Source organism: Melanerpes formicivorus, unplaced genomic scaffold (genome assembly GCF_026170545.1).
Source record: "Melanerpes formicivorus ecotype bairdi unplaced genomic scaffold, bMelFor1.0.p_v2 SCAF_1914, whole genome shotgun sequence".
NCBI classification, from domain to species: Eukaryota; Metazoa; Chordata; class Aves; order Piciformes; family Picidae; genus Melanerpes; species Melanerpes formicivorus.
The window spans coordinates 21548-39651 of NW_027144265.1; the positions used below are offsets into that span (position 1 = coordinate 21548).

The window sequence follows — 18104 nt, forward strand, 5'->3', positions numbered from 1 at the left end:
CCCTATAGGATATCCAAGCCCCCCCGCCCCGCGTGTCTGTGACCCACGGGGAGATTTCTGACCCCTCCTAGGATATCTGAGACCCCTCCACGGGTGTCTGTGACCCACGGAGGGGTATTTGTGACCCATGGTGGTCATCTGGGACTCCCCCTGAGATATCTCAGACGCCCCCACGGATGTCTATGACCCACGGGGGAATATCTGGATCCCTATAGGATATCTGAGATGCCCCCACGGGTGTCTATGACCCACGGAGGGGTATTTGTGACCCCCCCCCCCCCGGATATCTGAGACACCTCCACGGGTGTCTATGACCCACGGGAGAATATTTGGATCCCTATAGGATATCTGAGCCCCCCCCGCCCCGGGTGTCTATGACCCACGGGGAGGTATTTCTGACCCCTCCTAGGACCCCCCCCCCCCAGGGTATCTGAGACCCCCCCACGGGTGTCTCTGACCCACGGGGTTATTTGTGACCCCTTTGGGATATCTGAGACACCCCCACGGATGTCTATGACCCACGGGGGAATATTTGGATCCCCATAGGATATCCGAGCTGCCCCCACGGGTGTCTATGACCCAGGGAGGAGTATTTGTGACCCATGGTGGTCATCTGGGACCCCCATGGGATATCTGAGACGCCCCCACGGATGTCTATGACCCACGGGGGAATATTTGGATCCCTATAGGATATCCGAGACCCCCCCACGGGTGTCTCTGACCCACGAGAGGTATTTATGACCTGGGGGGGGGGGGTGCCCCCCTTTCCCCCTAGCACATCCTTCCCCCTCTCAGTTCAAGCAGCGCCATGGACCCTCCCCCCTGTCCCACTCTCCCTTCCCAATTCCCCCCTCCCCCAAACTGGGAGGGAGGGGGGGAAAAAAAAACACCCACGAGTGGATTTTGGCTGCTGCTGGCCCCCACCCGGCGCCAGGCAGACTGGGATGGGACTGGAGGTGGGGGGGGGGGACACACACACCGAACTGGGAGGGGGGAGAGGGCGGGGGGGAGGGGGATGACCTTTGGTAACCCCTACCCCGCCCCGGTGCCACCCAGAGCTCCTCCCAGGCTGGGGAAAGAGGCAGCGGCGGCCAACGGTGCTCCCAGTTCGGTGCCAGAGCTGCTGCCAGCTCGGGGCCAGCGCTGCTCCCAGTTCGGTGCCAGCTCTGGTTCCAGCTCGGTGCCAGCTCTGCTCCCACGTAGGTGCCAGAGCTGCTCCCAGCTCTGCTCCCAGTTCGGTGCCAGCTCTGCTCCCAGTTCGGTGCCAGCCCTGCCCTGGTGTCACTGGTGCCCCCCACGTGCCATGAGGGAGGACTTTGTCCCCAGGGTGCCCGCTCCAGCTCCACCAGCTCGGCTCTGAGGGCTTGCAAAGGTTGCTGGCAGGGGAGATGGCGACCAGGAGGCTCCTCCTGGGGGTCCTGCTGTGGGTGGGCGCTGCCAGGGCGGCGAGGGACAGCCTGACCAACGTCTGCATGGATGCCACCCACCACAAGAAGGAGCCCGGGCCCGAGGGGGACCTCTATGGGCAGGTAAGGAGGTAAGGTCCTGGGACACCACCCCAGGCTGGTGGCGTGGGGGGTGGGGGGTGACACAGCAGGGTGTGCCCCAGGGAGACCCTCGTGGAGACCCTCGTAGCCCCCCTGAACCCACTCACAGCCAGCCTTAGAGACCCTTCCCATCCCCTGAGGACCACCCCCATGGAGACCACCCCATGGTGGATCCCAAACCTCTCTAAATCTGCTCACAGCCACCCCTATAGACCCTCCCATCCCTTGAGGACCACCCCCATGGAGACCACCCCATGGTGGATCCCAAACCTCTCTAAATCTGCTCACAGCCACCACTATAGACCCTCCCATCCCTTGAGGACCACCCCCTGGTGAACCTCAAGCCCTAGAGACCCTTCCCCTCCCTTGAGGACCACCCCCTAGTGAACCTCAAGCCCTAGAGACCCTTCCCCTCCCTTGAGGACCACCCCCTGGTGAACCTCAAGCCCTAGAGACCCTTCCCCTCCCTTGAGGACCACCCTCTGATGAATCTCAAGCCCTAGAGACCCTTCCCCTCCCTTGAGGACCACCCCCTGGTGAACCTCAAGCCCTAGAGACCCTTCCCCTCCCTTGGGCCCCCCTCCCCCCCGTGGTGCCCACCTCCCCTCCCCTCCTCCGCGGTGCCCCCGGCTGAGCTTTGCCCGCCCCGGGGGGCAGTGTGCCCTGTGGAAGGACAACGCCTGCTGCACGGCCAACACCAGCCAGGAAGCCCACCAGGACCAGTCCTACCTCTACAGCTTCAACTGGGACCACTGTGGGGTGATGCCCCCCAAGTGCAAGCGGCACTTCATCCAGGACACCTGCCTCTACGAGTGCTCCCCCAACCTGGGGCCCTGGATCGACCAGGTGGGTGCTGAGCCCCCTCCCCCAGCACCCTCCCAGCCAAGCCTGGGGCAGGCTGGGCCAGAGGGGCAGGCAGGGATGGGGGGGGGGTGGGAAATGGTGGAAGGGAATTGGAGGACCCTGGAATGAGTCAGAGGATCCTGGGATCCTAGAGACATAGAATCCCTGAGTCATAGCATCCTCAAATCCTGGAATCAGAGAACCCTGGAGTCATGGAATCATAGAAGCCAAGAATCCTAGAGTCCTGGAACCCTAGACTCCTGGAATCCTAGAACCCTAGAATTCTGGAATCATAGAATCCTAGAGTCCTGGAATCATGCAATCCTAGATCCCTGGAACCATAGCATCCTGGGATCCTGGATTCATAGAGTCCTGCAATCACAGAACCCTAGAACCCTGGAATCCTGGAACTCTGGAACCCTAGAATCCTGGAATCCTAGAATCCTGGAATCCTGGATTCATAGAGTCCTGCAATCCTGGAACCCTAGAATCCTGGAATCCTGGAACCCTAGAATCCTGGAATATTGGAATCATAGAGTCCTGCAATCCTGGAACCCTAGAATCCTGGGATCCTGGAACCCTAGAATCCTGGAATCCTGGAATCTTGGAATCATAGAGTCCTGCAATCACAGAACCCTAGAACCCTGGAATCCTGGAATCCTGGAACTTTAGAATCCCAGCATCATAGAATCCTAGAGTCCTGGAACCCTGGAATCCTAGAACCCTGGAATAGAATAGAATAGAATAGAATAGAATAGAATAGAATAGAATAGAATAGAATAGAATAGAATAGAATAGATCAGACCAGACCAGACCAGACCAGACCAGACCAGGTTGGAAAAGACCTTTGAGATCATGGAGTCCAACCTATCCCTCAACACCATCTCATCAACTAAACCATGGCTCCAAGGGCCACATCCAATCTCCTCCTGAACACCTCCAGGGATGGGGACTCCACCACCCCCCTGGGCAGCACATCCCTATGGCCAATCTCTCTTGCTGGGAAGAACTTTCTCCTCACCTCCAGCCTAAACCTCCCCTGGCACAGCTTGAGACTGTGTCCTCTTGTTCTGGTGCTGGGTGCCTGGCAGAAGAGACCAACCCCCGGCTGGCTACAGCCTCCCTTCAGGGAGTTGGAGAGAGCAAGAAGGTCTCCCCTGAGCCTCCTCCTCTCCAGGCTAAGCAAGCCCAGCTCCCTCAGCCTCTCCTCACAGGGCTGTGCTCCAGACCCCTCCCCAGCTTTGTTGCCCTTCTCTGGACACCTTCCAGCATCTCAATGTCCTTCTTAACCTGAGGGGCCCAGAGCTGGACACAGCACTCAAGGTGTGGCCTAACCAGTGCTGAGTACAGGGCAGGATGACCTCCCTGCTCCTGCTGGCCACACTGTTCCCAATACAAAAGAGCCCTGGAATCATAGGGTTCTGGAATCCTAGCATCATAGAATCTTAGAGTCACAGAATCCTCAAATCCTTGAATCCTAGAACCCTAGAATCCTGGAATCATAGAATCCTAGAGTCCTGGAATCATAGAACCCTAGCATCATAGAATCTTAGAGCCATAGAAACCTAGAACCCTAGAGTCCTGGAGTCCTAGAATCACAGAATCCTGGGATCCTAGACCTCTAGAATCCTCAAATCCAGAATCCTGGAGCCATAGAATCCCAGAACCATAGACTCCCAGAGTCCTAGAATCCTGGAGTCCTAGAATCATGGTATGATAGAATCCCAGGGTTATAGAATCACAGACTCACAGAGTTGTCAGGGTTGGAAGGGACCTCCAGGCTCAGCCAGTCCCAAGCCCCCTGCCATGAGCAAGGGACGCCTCACACCAGAGCAGGCTGCTCGCAGCCACCTCCAGCCTGGCCTTAAAAACCTCCAGGGATGAGGCTACCACCACCTCCCTGGGCAGCCTGTGCCAGGCTCTCACCACCCTCCTGGGCAACAGCTTCTTCCTCACATCCAATCTGAGTCTCCCCACTTCTAGTTCTGCTCCATCCCCCCCCAGTCCTATCCCTCCCTGACATCCTCAAAAGTCCCTCCCCAGCTTTTCTGTAGCCCCCTGCAGATCCTGGAAGGCCACAAGAAGGTCTCCTGGGAGCCTTCTCTGGTTGCCCAGGAGCCAGCAGTGTGCTCTGGTGGCCAAGAAGGCCAAGGGCAGCCTGGGGTGGAGTGGAAGGGCCACCTGGGGAGTAGGTCAGAGAGGTTCTCCACCCCCTGTGCTCTGCCCTGCTGAGGCTGCATCTGGAATCTTGTGTCCAGTTCTGGGCCCCTCAGGTCAGGAGGGGCAGGGAGCAGCTGGGTAGAGGCCAAGGGAGAGCCAGGAGAATGATTTGGGCACTTGAGCATCTCCCCTGGGGAGAGAGGCTGAGAGCCCTGGGGCTGTTTGCTCCAGCTCTGGGGCCCCCAGGTCAGGAAGGACCTCAGGGAACTGCTGGAGAGAGTCCAGCACAGAGGCACAGAGATGATGAAGGCAGTGGAAGATCTTCCTCAGGAGGAGAGCCTGAGGGAGCTGAGGCCTTGGAGCTTGGAGAGGAGGAGCCTGAGAGGTGACCTCCTTCATGATGATGAAGATGGGCAGGGGCAGTGCCCAGAGGCTGCAGCCAGGCTCTGCTCAGTGCTGCCCAATGCCAGCCCAAGGGGCAGGGGGGGAAGCTGAGGCAGAGGAAGGTCCATGGGAACAGGAGGGAGGATTTTGTCCCTGTGGGGGTGGAGCAGGCTGCCCGGGGGGGGGCTGTGGAGTCTCCTTCTGTGGAGATATTCAACCACCCCCCAGCTGCCTTCCTGGGTGCCCTGCCTGGCGAGGGGGGAATTGGGCTCGGGGGGGGGGGGGGGTCCCAGAGGCCCCTTGCAGCCCCTGGCATCGATTCTGTGATTGATCCCTTCAATGCCACCCTCACTGGGATCAACTGGGCGCCAGCTGGGTGGGTTCTGCCCTCTCCTGCCAGGCTGACAGCAGCTGGAGGAAGGAGAGGATCCTCCATGTGCCGCTGTGCCGGGAGGACTGCGAGCAGTGGTGGGAGGACTGCCAGGAGGCTCTCACCTGCAAGGTCAACTGGCACAAGGGCTGGAACTGGACCTCAGGTCAGTGCTGGGGGCACCACCAGGGCTGGGCTGGGCTGGAGGCTCCTGGGGGGAGGCTGTGGGCAGGTGGAGAAGTGGTCCCCACCCTATGGGGAATCTGGGCACCCAGCCAGGGCATCTGGGATGCTTCTGGTGGGCATCTGGGACCAGTTTGGTTGCCCACCATGGGTCACCAGGGTTGCAGCCTCCTGGGGGTCTCCAGCCCCATGGAGAGGTGACCCCAGTGGGGAATCTGCTCCCAGCCAGGGCATCTGGGATGCTTCTGGTGGGCATCTGGGACCAGTTTGGTTGCCCACCATGGGTCACTAGGGTTGGGGCCTCCTGTGGGTCTCCACCTCATGGAGAGGTGACCCCAGTGGGGGATCTGCTCCCAGCCAGGGCATCTGGGACCTGTTTGGAGCTCAGGTTGGTGCTGAGGGCACCACCAGGGCTGGGCTGGAGGCTCCTGGGGGGAGGCTTTGGACAGGTGGAGAAGTGACCCCCCACCCTATGGGGGATCTGCTCCCAGCCAAGGCATCTGGGATGCTTCTGGTGAGCATCTGGGACCAGTTTGGTTGCCCACTGTGGTTCACCATGGAGTGGGAGGGGTCTCCATGGGTGGCTGTGAGAGGGTTGAGTGGGCACCCTGAGGATCTCCGTGGGGTGGTCTCCTTGGGGCGTTCCTCAAGGGATGGGAAGGGTCTCTGTGGGTGGCTGTAAGGAGGTCTGAGGGGGCTTGAGGTTCACCATGGGATGGTCCTCAAGGGATGGGAAGGGTCTCTGTGGGTGGCTGTGAGGAGGTCTGAGGGGGCTTGAGGTTCACCATGGGGTGGTCTTCAAGGCATGGGAGGGTTGAGGGTGGACACGAGGGTCTCCATGGGGTGTTCCTCAAGGGATGGGAAGGGTCTCCATGGGTGGCTGTAAGGAGGTCTGAGGGGGCTTGAGGTTCACCATGGGGTGGTCTTCAAGGCATGGGAGGGTTGAGGGTGGACACGAGGGTCTCCGTGGGTGGTTGTGAGCTGGTCTAGGGGGGGCTGAGGTTCACCATGGGGTGGTCCTCAAGGGATGAGAAGGGTCTCCAGGGGTGGCTGTGAGTGGGTTGAGGGTGGACATGAGGGTCTCCATGGGGTGGTCCTCAAGGGATGGGAGGGTCTCCATGGGTAGCTGTGAGTGGGTTGAGGGTGGACACGAGGGTCTCCGTGGGGTGTTCCTCATGGAACGGGGGGGTGGGTGTCTCCATGGGTGGCTGTGAGCAGGCCAGGGGGGGCTCGAGCTGCACCCTGGGGTGTTCCTCCTGGGGGTGGAGGTCTCCCCCACGAGCTGCCTTGCTCTCCCCAGGCCGCAGCAGGCTGAGCCCCTCCTCGCCCTCCCCCTCCCCTCTCCCCACGCCTCCTCCCTCCGGCCCCGTCCTGACCTTCTCTCCTCTCCTGCCCCCCCAGGCACCAACCGGTGTCCCCAGGGCTCCATGTGCCAGAAGTTCAGGTTCGTGTTCCCCACCCCAGCCAGGCTGTGTGAGGACATCTGGTCCCAGTCCTACCAGTGGAGCCCTCACCATCGGGGCAGCGGCCTCTGCATCCAGATGTGGTTCGACCCCGCCCAGGGCAACCCCAACGTGGCCGTGGCACAGTTCTATGCCAACGCTGCTGCCCCCCCCCGGCCCCCCCCACGGGCCTCCCCCTCGCCTCGGGGAGCCTCCTGCTGCTGCCCACCACCGGCCTGCTGCTCCTCTCCTGACCTGGAGGTCGCCGTGGCCGTGCTCGATGCAACCCTGGAGACCGCCCTGTGGAGACCCTCATGATCCCTCTCAACCCCCCCATGGACCCCTTCCCAGGCCTTGAGGACCACCCCATGGAGACCCTCATGATCCCTCTCAACCCATGGACCCCTTCCCAGGCCTTGAGGACCACCCCATGGAGACCCTCATGATCCCTCTCAACCCCCCCATGGACCCCTTCCCAACCCTTGAGGACCACCCCATGGAGACCCTCATGATCCCTCTCAACCCCCCCATGGAGATCTTCTCAGCCCTTGAGGACCACCCCATGGAGACCCTCATGATCCCTCTCAACCCCCCCATGGACCCCTTCCCAACCCTTGAGGACCACCCCATGGAGACCCTCATGATCCCTCTCAACCCCCCCATGGACCCCTTCCCAGCCCTTGAGGACCACCCCGTGGAGACCCTCATGATCCCTCTCAACCCCCCCATGGACCCCTTCCCAGCCCTTGAGGACCACTCCATGGAGACCCTCATGATCCCTCTCAACCCCCCCATGGACCCCTTCCCAGCCCTTGAGGACCACCCCATGGAGACCCTCATGATCCCTCTCAACCCATCCATGAAGAGCTTCCCACCCCACGAAGACCACCCCAAGGAGCCCACCCCATGGTGAACCTCAAGCCCCTCTAGCCCTCCTCAAGCCACCCCATGGAGACCCTTCCCATCCCTTGAGACCACCCCATGGAGACCCTCATGCCCCCTCTCAGCCCACTCACAGCCAACCATGGAGACCCCTTCCCTCCCTTGAAGACCATCCCATGGAGACCACCCCTAGGAGACCACCCCATAGTGACCCTCAGGTCCCCCCTCAACCCACTCACAGCCACCCACAGAGACCCTTCCCACCCCATGAGGACCACCCCATGGAGCCCACCTCATGATGAACCTCAAGCCCCCCTAGACCTGCTCTCAGTCACCCATGAAGACCCTTCCTACCCCATGAAGACCACCCCATGGAGGTCCTCATGGCCCCTCTCAACCCACCCATGCAGACCCCTGCTATCCCTTGAGGACTCCCCCATGGAGACCATCTCTCCCCCTCCATGGGACACCCCAAAAGTTCCCTGGCTACTGTGAGCCCCCCCCCCCCAAATGGAATAAAGACCCCAGACCCCCCTTGGGAGTGCTGCTCTTTGGGGGGAGGTCAAGCGGGGGGAATGTGGGGGGTGCCGGTCCTGCTCTTTTTTGGGGGGTGAAGGGCTGGGGAGGTTGGGGGGGGTGGGCTGGTCCAACTCTTTTTTGGGGGGTGAAGGGTTGGGGGAGCAGGGGGGAGCTGGTCCTGCTCTTTTGGGGGGGGTGCAGGGTGGGAAGGGGAACCCCTTGGGGACCCCCACCCACGTTCTCGGTTCTCCCCGCCACCCTCCCTATTCCCATGCGCCCCATCCCCAATGTCCCCTCCCCGCAATGTCCCCTCCCCATTCCCAGTGTCCCTCCCCCCAAAGTCCCCTCCCCCCAATGTCCCCTCCCATTCCCAGTGACCCCTCCCCATTCTCAGTGTCCCACCACCCCCCTTCGCCCACCCCCTCAAGACTCCTTCCCATTCCCCACTGTGTCTCCCCTCCCCATCACACTATCCTGGGGGGCACTGGGGGCTGAAAGAGAGACAGACTGGGGGGCACTGGGAGGACTGGGGGACACTGGGGGCTGAGAGAGAGCCAGACTAGGGGGCACTGGGAGGACTGGGGGGGCGCTGGAGAAGTGGTAGCGACGAACTGGGAGGCACTGGGAGATCTGGGGCACACTGGAGAGGTGGCACCGACAGTCTGGGGGGCACTGGGAGGTCGGGGGTGACACCGTCCATCCAGTACCCCCAGCCTAGTCCTGTCCCACCCACTCCCTGTCCTCCCCACCCTCCCTTGTCCCCACCCTCCCCTCCGCCCCCCCCGGGTCCCCGCCTCCCCGAACCCCCGAGCGCGGCCCCGCTGCGCGCTCCCGCTCGGTGCCCGGACTATGGCGGCAGGTCCGGGGGGGAGCGGCGGCGGCGGAGCCGGAGCCGGAGCTGGGGTCGGGGGGGGCGGTCCGGGGCCACCTCCTCCTCCCTTGTCGCTGTCGCCGGTCCCTCCGCCCTGGTACCACCGGGACCTGAGCCGGGCGGCGGCCGAAGAGCAGCTGGCCCGGGCCGGGCGGGACGGAAGCTTCCTGGTGCGGGACAGCGAGAGCGTGGCAGGGGCCTTCGCACTGTGCCTCCTGTGAGTGCCGGGGCGGCGGGGGGCAGCGGGGGGGGAGCGGGGGGAGCGGGGTGCGGGAGCGGCGGGGGGAAGCGGGGGGACGGGGGGAACGGGGGGCAGTCTTCGCCCTGTGCCTCCTGTGAGTGCCGGGGGAACGGGGGGTACCGGGAGGGATTGGGGTGCCGGGGGGCGGTCTTCGCCCTGTGCCTCCTGTGAGTGCCGGGGGGAACGGGGGGTACCGGGCGGGATTGGGGTGCCGGGGGGAGTCTTCGCCCTGTGCCTCCTTTGAGTGCCGGGGGAACGGGGGGTACCGGGCGGGATTGGGGTGCCGGGGAGAGTCTTCGCCCTGTGCCTCTTGTGAGTGCCGGGGGGGAAACGGGGTTTCGGGGGGAACGGGGGTACCGGGCGGGATTGGGGTGCCGGGGGGAGTCTTCGCCCTGTGTCTCCTGTGAGTGCGGGGGGAACGGGGGGTACCGCGAGGGATTGGGGTGCCGGGGGGAGTCTTCGCCCTGTGTCTCCTGTGAGTGCGGGGGGAACGGGGGTACCGCGAGGGATTGGGGTGCCGGGGGGGGCGGTCTTCGCCCTGTGTCTCCTGTGAGTGCCGGGGGGGAAACGGGGGGGTCGGGGATACTGGGGGTATCGGGCGGGACGGGGATGCTGGGGGGGTATCTTCGCCCTGTGCCTCCTGTGAGTGGCGGGGGGAAACGGGGGTACGGGGGTGCCGGGGGGCGATCTTTGCCCTGTGCCTCTTGTGAGTGCCGGGGGGAAACGGGGGGTACGGGGGTGCCGGGGGGCGATCTTTGCCCTGTGCCTCCTGTGAGTGCCGGGGGGGCACGGGGGTATCGGGCGGGACGGGGGTGCTGGGGGGGTGTGTCTTCGCCCCGTGTCTTCTGTGAGTGCCGGGGGGAAACGGGGGGGACGGGGGGAACTAGGGTGCCGGGGGGTCTTCGCCCTGTGCCTCCTGTGAGTGCCGGAGGGAAACGGGGGGGAACGGGGAGGGAGGGGGGGTACTGTAGGGACGGGGGGTACCGGGCGAGGCGGGGGTGCCGGGGGGGCGGTCTTCGCACTGTGTCTCCTGTGAGTGCCGGGGGGAACGGGGGAATGGGGGTAACGGGAGGAGCGGGGGGACGGGGGAAGCGGGGCCTCCTGGCGGGACTGGGGTACCGGGGGGGGTCCTTCGTCCTGTGCCTCCTGTGAGTACCGGGGAGAGCGGGGGCACAGGGGGAACGGGGATAACGGGGGAACGGGGGTAACTGGGATGGCCTTCGTCCTGTGCCTCCTGTGGGTACCGGGGGGGAAGGGGGGTACTGGGGGCACGGGAGGTGAACGGGGATGACCAGGGGTAGCGGTGGAAACGGGGGTCCTTCGCCCGCTGCCTGCTGTGAGTACCGGGCACCGGGGGGCCACCGGGGGTACCCTGGGTAACGGGGGTGCACCGCGGATAACGGGGGACCCGGCGGGGGGACGCTGGCGATGCCGGGGGACGCGCGGGGATACCGGGGGAGCCTTCGGCCTGTGCCTGCGGCGAGTGCCGGCGGCACCGGGGGGTAACGGGGGGGGCCAGAGCGGGGCCAGTGGAGAGGACACACCGGGGGGAACGGGGCGGGGGGACACACTGGCGATAAGGGAGGGGACACAGCGGGGCTACTGGGGACATACGGGGTACACCGGGGAGGGAGGGAGGGAAGGACACAACGTGGGGGACCCCACGGATAACGGGGAGGACACGGCGGGGATACCGGGGTTGGGGGGGGGACGACCTTCGCGCTGTGCCTGCTGTGAGTCCCGGCGGGGGGACACACGCCGGGGGGACACCGGGGAGCCCGGGGCGGGGGGCACAGAGCGGGGAGCCCGGGGGTGGCCTTCGCGCTGTGCCTGCCGTGAGTGCTGGGCAGCGGGGGAGCAGCGGGGGACTACCGGCAGCGAGCTGTGCCTGCTGTGAGTCCCGGGCGACCGGCGCGGGGGGACACCGTGGGGGGAATGGCGGCGACGCACCGGGCGGGGGACGACACCGGGGATAGCGGGGGAAGGAAAGGGGGAGCGAAGGGAGAGCATTGGGAGGGAACTGGGAGGGACTGGAGGAGGGGACCCGGCGGAGAGGATCCGGGGCGCGGGGGAAGCGCCGCGGAGTAGGGGGAGGGAAACCGGAGAGCACCGCGGGGGGGGACCGGGGAGGCACCGGGAGAGCCCCGGGAAGGAGACTGGAGGGCGCTGGGAGGGGAGTGTTGGGGGGGAGGAGGGGGACACCGGAGAGACACCGGGGGGCACCGGGGGAGGGAATGGAGGGCACTGGAAGGGGACTGGGCGGGGGGGGGGTGGGGGGCTGGAGAGCTGGCACTGCCAGACTGGGGGGGCACTGGGAGAGCTGGCACTGACAGACTGGGGGGCACTGGGGGCTGATGGAAAGCCAGACTGGGGGGCACTGGGAGAGCTGGCACTGCCAGACTGGGGGGGCACTGGGGGCTGATGGAAAGCCAGACTGGGGGGCACTGGGAAAACTGGCACTGACAGACTGGGGGGCACTGGGGGCTGATGGAAAACCAGACTGGGGGGCACTGGGAAAACTGGGGGGCACTGGAAACTGGCAGTGGGAGAACTGGGGGGCACTGGAGAACTGGCACTGTCAGACTGGGGGGCACTGGGGGCTGATAGAAAGCCAGACTGGGGGGCACAGGGAGAGCTGGCACTGCCAGACTGGGGGGCACTGGTGAGCTGGGGAGCACTAGAGAGGTGGCAGTGACAAACTAGGGGGCACTGGGGGCTGATGGAAAGCCAGACTGGGGGGCACTGGGAGAACTGGCACTGCCAGCCTGAGGGGCACTGGGAACAGGAGACAACACCTCCCTGGCACCTCTGCCTGTTGGCTGTGCCCCTGGGCAGTGCTGGGGGGCAGCTGGCAGCTTGCTGTGGTTTCCTGGCTGGGTGGTGGCACCGAGGGCACCTCCAGAGTGCCCTGTGGGAACTGGAAGCTGCTGGCTCCTTCCAGCGAAACCAGTGGCACCTGGGAGGGTGCCAGCCCTGGCCTGGGGCTGTGCCATGTGTTGTGTGCCAGGGGCCCAGTGCTATGTGTTCTGTGCCAGGGGCCTAGTGCCATGTGTTCTGTGCCCAGTGCCATGTGTTGTGTGCGAGGTGCTCAATGCCATGTGTTCTGTGCCCAGTGCCATGTGTCATGAAGTGCCAAGTGTGGTGTGCCCTGTGTTGTGCTTCATGTGCCCTGTGCCCCATCCCAAGTGCCCTGTGCTGTGCTTCATGTGCTTCATGTGCCCTGTGCCCTGTGCCCCATCCCAAGTGCCCTGTGCTGTGCTTCATATGCCCTGTGCCCCATCCCAAGTGCCCTGTGCTGTGCTTCATGTGCTTCATGTGCCCTGTGCCCTGTGCCCCATCCCAAGTGCCCTGTGCTGTGCTTCATGTGCTTCATGTGCCCTGTGCCCTGTGCCCCATCCCAAGTGCCCTGTGCTGTGCTTCGTGTGCCCTGTGCCATGTGCCCTGTGCCCCATCCCAAGTGCCCTGTGTTGTGCTTCCTGTGCCACTGTGCCCTGTGCCCCATCCCAAGTGCCCTGTGTTGTGCTTCCTGTGCCCTGTGCCACTGTGCCCTGTGCCCCATCCCAAGTGCCCTGTGTTGTGCTTCCTGTGCCCTGTGCCACTGTGCCCTGTGCCCCATCCCAAGTGCCCTGTGTTGTGCTTCCTGTGCCACTGTGCCCTGTGCCCCATCCCAAGTGCCCTGTGTTGTGCTTCCTGTGCCACTGTGCCCTGTGCCCCATCCCAAGTGCCCTGTGTTGTGCTTCATGTGCCCTGTGCCCCATCCCAAGTGCCCTGTGTTGTGCTTCCTGTGCCCTGTGCCCCATCCCAAGTGCCCTGTGTTGTGCTTCCTGTGCCCCATCCCAAGTGCCCTGTGTTGTGCTTCCTGTGCCCTGTGCCCCATCCCAAGTGCCCTGTGTTGTGCTCCATGTGCCCTGTGCCATGTGCCCTGTGCCCCATCCCAAGTGCCCTGTGTTGTGCTTCCTGTGCCACTGTGCCCTGTGCCCCATCTCAAGTGCCCTGTGTTGTGCTTCCTGTGCCATGTGTCCAGTGCCAGATGTCCAGTGCTAAATGCCACTGTGCCCTCTGCCATGTGTTGTGTGCCCAGTGCCCTGTGCCCCCTGCCAGTGCAGGCCGGGTGGCACCGCTCCTGGCACCCTTCTCCAGCCCTGTGCCTGCTGCCCGTTTGCTTCCCTGGCCCTGTGGGCACAATGTTGGCACAGCAGGCATGGGCTGGGGGTGGGGGGGTTGGCATGGTGGTGGTGCCAGGCCAGGGTGGCACCAGAGGCACCTGAGTGGGTGTCTGTGCCCGCAGGTTCCAGAAGCACGTCCACACCTACCGCATCCTGCCCGACGAGGAGGACTTCCTGGCAGTGCAGGTGGGCACTGCCATCCCTGCCCTGGGCTCATTGGCACTGCCTCAGCCCTGTGCCAACAGCTTGCCCAGCTCATTGGCACTGCTTCAGCCCTGTGCCAACAGCTTGCCCAGCTCCCTGGCACTGCCTCAGCCCCGTGCCAACAGCTTGCCCAGCTCACTGGCACTGCCTCAGCCCTGTGCCAACAGCTTGCCCAGCTCCCTGGCACTGCCTCAGCCCTGTGCCAACAGCTTGCCCAGCTCCCTGGCACTGCCTCAGCCCTGTGCCAGCAGCTTGCCCAGCTCCCTGGCACTGCATGGGTGTCCCTTTTGGGGGGGCCCTACATGGGGTTCTCTTTCTGGGGGTCCCCTTCTGGGGGTTTTTGGGGGGGTCCCTGTTGGCTGTTGCTGTAGGAGGGTCCCTTTTAGGGGGGGGGTCCCTTTTTTAGGGTCCTCTTTGGGGGGGGGGGTCCCTCCATAAAGATCCGTCCCTGAGGGTCCCTGTGTGGGGGCTCCCTCCCTGAGGATCCCTCCCTGAGGGTCCCTCCCTGAAGGTCCCTGCCTGGGGGCTCCCTCCCTGAGGCTCCCTCCCTGAAGGTCTCTCCATGGGGGGTCCCTCCCTGAGGGTCTCTCCATGGGGGCTCCCTCCCTGAGGATCCCTCCCTGAGGGTCCCTCCGTGGGGGCTCCCTCTCTGAGGCTCCCTCTCTGAGGCTCCCTCCCTGAGGCTCCCTCCCTGAAGGTCCCTGCGTGGGGGCTCCCTCCCTGAGAGTCCCTCCCTGAGGGTCCCTGCCTGGAGGCTCCCTCCCTGAGAGTCCCTCCCTGAGGGTCCCTGCCTGGGGGCTCCCTCCCTGAGAGTCCCTCCCTGAGGGTCCCTGCCTGGGGGCTCCCTCCCTGAGAGTCCCTCCCTGAGGGTCCCTGCCTGGGGGCTCCCTCCCTGAGAGTCCCTCCCTGAGGGTCCCTGCCTGGAGGCTCCCTCCCTGAGAGTCCCTCCCTGAGGGTCCCTGCCTGGGGGCTCCCTCCCTGAGGCTCCCCTCCCTGAAGATCTCTCCATGGGGGGTCCCTCCCTGAAGGTCCCTCCGTGGGGGCTCCCTCTCTGAGGCTCCCTCTCTGAGGCTCCCTCCCTGAGGCTCCCTCCCTGAAGGTCCCTCCGTGGGGGCTCCCTCTCTGAGGCTCCCTCTCTGAGGCTCCCTCCCTGAGGGTCCCTCTCTGAAGGTCTCTCCATGGGGGCTCCCTCCCTGAGGGTCCCTCTCTGAAGGTCCCTCCCTGAGGGTCCTTCCATGGTGGTTCCCTCCCTGAGGGTCCCTGTGTGGGGGCTCCCTCCTTGAAGGTCCCTCCGTGGGGGCTCCCTCCCTGAGGCTCCCTCCCTGAGGCTCCCTCCCTGAGGCTCCCTTCCCGAGGCTCCCTGCAGGGTCCCTCCATGCAGATCCCTGGCTGGGTTGTCCCTCCACGTGTGTCCCTTTCCCGGGGGGGTGGGGATGCCCCTTGCTGGGGGTGGGGTGTCCCAGCCCCGGGCCGCCTCCTGCCGCCCCCCAGCCGTGTCGCTGTCCCCGCAGACCTCGCAGGGGGTGCAGGTGAGACGCTTCAAGACCCTGAGCGAGCTGATCGCCCTCTACCTGCAGCCCAACCAGGGCCTGGTCTGCACCCTCCTCTTCCCCGTCGAGAGGGAGAAGGAGAAGGACAGCCTGGAGGACAAGGACTACTCAGGTGGGAGGGGGCTCGCCCGCCCTGGGCTGGGGCTGGGGCTGGGGGGTGGGGGTCCCCAGCCGGGAGCCGTGCCTCACCCCCAGACCCGCTTTGCAGACGGAGAGGACGAGAAGCCACCGCTGCCGCCCCGCTCCGCCGCCCCCCGGGGGGCTCAGCCCCACCGGCCCCGCGCACCGCCCTGCCCGAGGCCACCACGGCTGACAGGTCAGGAGCTGCCCCCTCCCCCTGTGCCCCCTCCCTGCCTCCCCCCCCCCCCCGACAGGTCAGGAGCTGCCCCCTCCCCCTGTGCCCCCTCCCTGCCTGCCCCCCCCCTCGACAGGTCAGGAGCTGCTCCCTCCCCCTGTGCCCCCTCCCTGCCTGACCCCCCCCCGACAGGTCAGGAGCTGCCCCCTCCCCCTGGTGCCCCCTCCCTGCCTCCCCCCCCCCCCCCGACAGGTCAGGAGCTGCCCCCTCCCCCTGTGCCCCCTCCCTGCCCGACCCCCCCCCCCGACAGGTCAGGAGCTGCCCCCTCCCCCCTGTGCCCCCTCCCTGCCCGACCCCCCCCCCCCCGACAGGTCAGGAGCTGCTCCCTCCCCCTGTGCCCCCTCCCTGCCCAACCCTCCCCCGACAGGTCAGGAGCTGTTCCCTCCCCCCTGTGCCCCCTCCCTGCCCGACCCCCTCCCCCGACAGGTCAGGAGCTGCCCCCTCCCCCTGTGCCCCCTCCCTGCCCGACCCCCCCCCCCGACAGGTCAGGAGCTGCTCCCTCCCCCTGGTGCCCCCCTCCCTGCCCGCCCCCACCCCCGACAGGTCAGGAGCTGCCCCCTCCCCCTGTGCCCCCTCCCTGCCCAACCCTCCCCCGACAGGTCAGGAGCTGCCCCCTCCCCCTGTGCCCCCTCCCTGCCCGACCCCCCCCCCCGACAGGTCAGGAGCTGCCCCCTCCCCCTGTGCCCCCTCCCTGCCCAACCCTCCCCCGACAGGTCAGGAGCTGCCCCCTCCCCCCTGTGCCCCCTCCCTGCCCGCCCCCACCCCCGACAGGTCAGGAGCTGCCCCCCTCCCCCTGTGCCCCCTCCCTGCCCGCCCCCCACCCCCGACAGGTCAGGAGCTGCTCCCTCCCCCTGTGCCCCCTCCCTGCCCGCCCCCCCCCCCGACAGGTCAGGAGCTGTTCCCTCCTCCCCCCCTCCTCCCCCCTCCTTCTCCCTCTTCTCCCTCTCCTCCTCCCTGTCCTCCACCCCCTCCCTGTCCTCCACCCCCTCTCCCTGTTCTCCCTCTCCTCCACCCCCTCCCTGCCCTCCACCCCCCTCCCTGCCCTCCACCCCCTCCCTGCCCTCCACCTCCTCCCTGCCCTCCACCTCCTCCCTGCCCTCCTCCTCCACAGCCCCAATGGCCTCAGCAGCATCTCCCATGAGTACCTGAAGGGCAGCTACAGCCTGGACCTGGAGGCTGTCAGGGGTGGGGCCAGCAGCCTCCCACACCTCAACAAGACCTTGGTGACCTCCTGCAAACGGCTCCACAGGTGTGTGGTTGGGGATGGAGGGAGGGAGGTGGTTGGAGGGAGGTGGAGGGAGGTGAATGGGGATGGAGGGAGGTGGAGGGAGGTGAATGGGGATGGAGGGAGATGGAGGGAGGTGAATGGGGATGGAGGGAGATGGAGGGAGGTGGTTGGGGATGGAGGGAGATGGAGGGAGGTGGTTGGGGATGGAGGGAGATGGAGGGAGGTGGTTGGGGATGGAGGGAGATGGAGGGAGGTGGTTGGGGATGGAGGGAGATGGAGGGAGGTGGAGGGAGATGGAGGGAGGTGGAGGGGGATGGAGGGAGGTTGGAGGGGGATGGAGGGAGGGGGAGGGGGATGGAGGGAGGGGGAGGGGGATGGAGGGAGGGGAAGGGAGGGGGACGGGGATGGAGGGGGGATGGAGGGAGGGGAAGGGAGGGGGACGGGGATGGAGGGAGAGGTGGAGGGAGCTGGAGGTGGAGAGGGAGGTGGATGGGGGTGGGTGGAGATGTGTGGGCAGGCAGCTGGCAGCCTCTGCCCCTGCTCCTCCTCCTCCCCAGCGAGGTGGACAAGGTGCTGGCAGGGCTGGAGATCCTCTCCAAGGTCTTTGACCAGCAGAGCTCCACCATGGTCTCCAAGATCCTGCAGCAGGTGAGGGGGACAGGGGGACTGCTCCCACCCTGAGGATCCCATCCTGCTTCATCCCATGGTGCTGGGTTGGATCTGAGGGTCCCATCCTGCCCCTGCTGGGATCTGGGCTGGATCTGGGGGGGAGGTCCCATCCTGCCCCATCCCATGGTGTTGGGTTGGATCTGTGGGTCTCATCCTGCCCCATCCCATGGTGCTGGGTTGGAGCTGAGGATCTCATCCCATGAATCCATGGGTCTTATCCTGCCCCATCCCATGGTGCTGGGTTGGATCTGAGGGTCCCATCCTGCCCCTGCTGGGATCTGGGCTGGATCTGGGGGGGGTGTCCCATCCTGCCCCATCCCATGGTGCTGGGTTGCATCTGAGAGTCCCATCCTGCCCCATCCCATGGTGCTGGGTTGCATCTGAGAGTCCCATCCTGCCCCATCCCATGGTGCTGGGTTGGATCTGAGGGTCCCATACTGCCCCTTCTGGGATCTGGGCTGGATCTGGGGGGGTCCCATCCTGCCCCTGA

General features: G+C 65.4%; 2 protein-coding genes across 3 annotated transcripts; both read left to right on the forward strand.

Moving 5' to 3' along the window:
• Positions 1-1143: 1143 nt before the first annotated feature.
• LOC137461357 (folate receptor gamma-like) lies at positions 1144-8391 on the forward strand. The gene is made up of 4 exons (XM_068171117.1): positions 1144-1529; positions 2205-2393; positions 5335-5470; positions 6889-8391. The coding sequence occupies exons 1-4, from the start codon at positions 1389-1391 to the stop codon at positions 7245-7247; spliced, it is 825 nt and encodes a 274-aa protein (XP_068027218.1). The 5' UTR covers positions 1144-1388; the 3' UTR covers positions 7248-8391.
• A 750-nt stretch (positions 8392-9141) lies between these two features.
• LOC137461360 (phosphatidylinositol 3,4,5-trisphosphate 5-phosphatase 2-like) lies at positions 9142-17612 on the forward strand. Of its 2 annotated transcripts, none has more exons than XM_068171119.1 (6): positions 9142-9418; positions 13731-13794; positions 15324-15474; positions 15571-15678; positions 16829-16966; positions 17503-17612. In XM_068171119.1, the coding sequence occupies exons 1-5, from the start codon at positions 9180-9182 to the stop codon at positions 16864-16866; spliced, it is 600 nt and encodes a 199-aa protein (XP_068027220.1). In that variant the 5' UTR covers positions 9142-9179; the 3' UTR covers positions 16867-16966; positions 17503-17612. The 2 variants fall into 2 exon arrangements, with proteins under 2 accessions (XP_068027220.1, XP_068027221.1); XM_068171120.1 differs by having other exon boundaries at positions 15390-15474.
• The last annotated feature ends 492 nt before the right edge of the window (positions 17613-18104 follow it).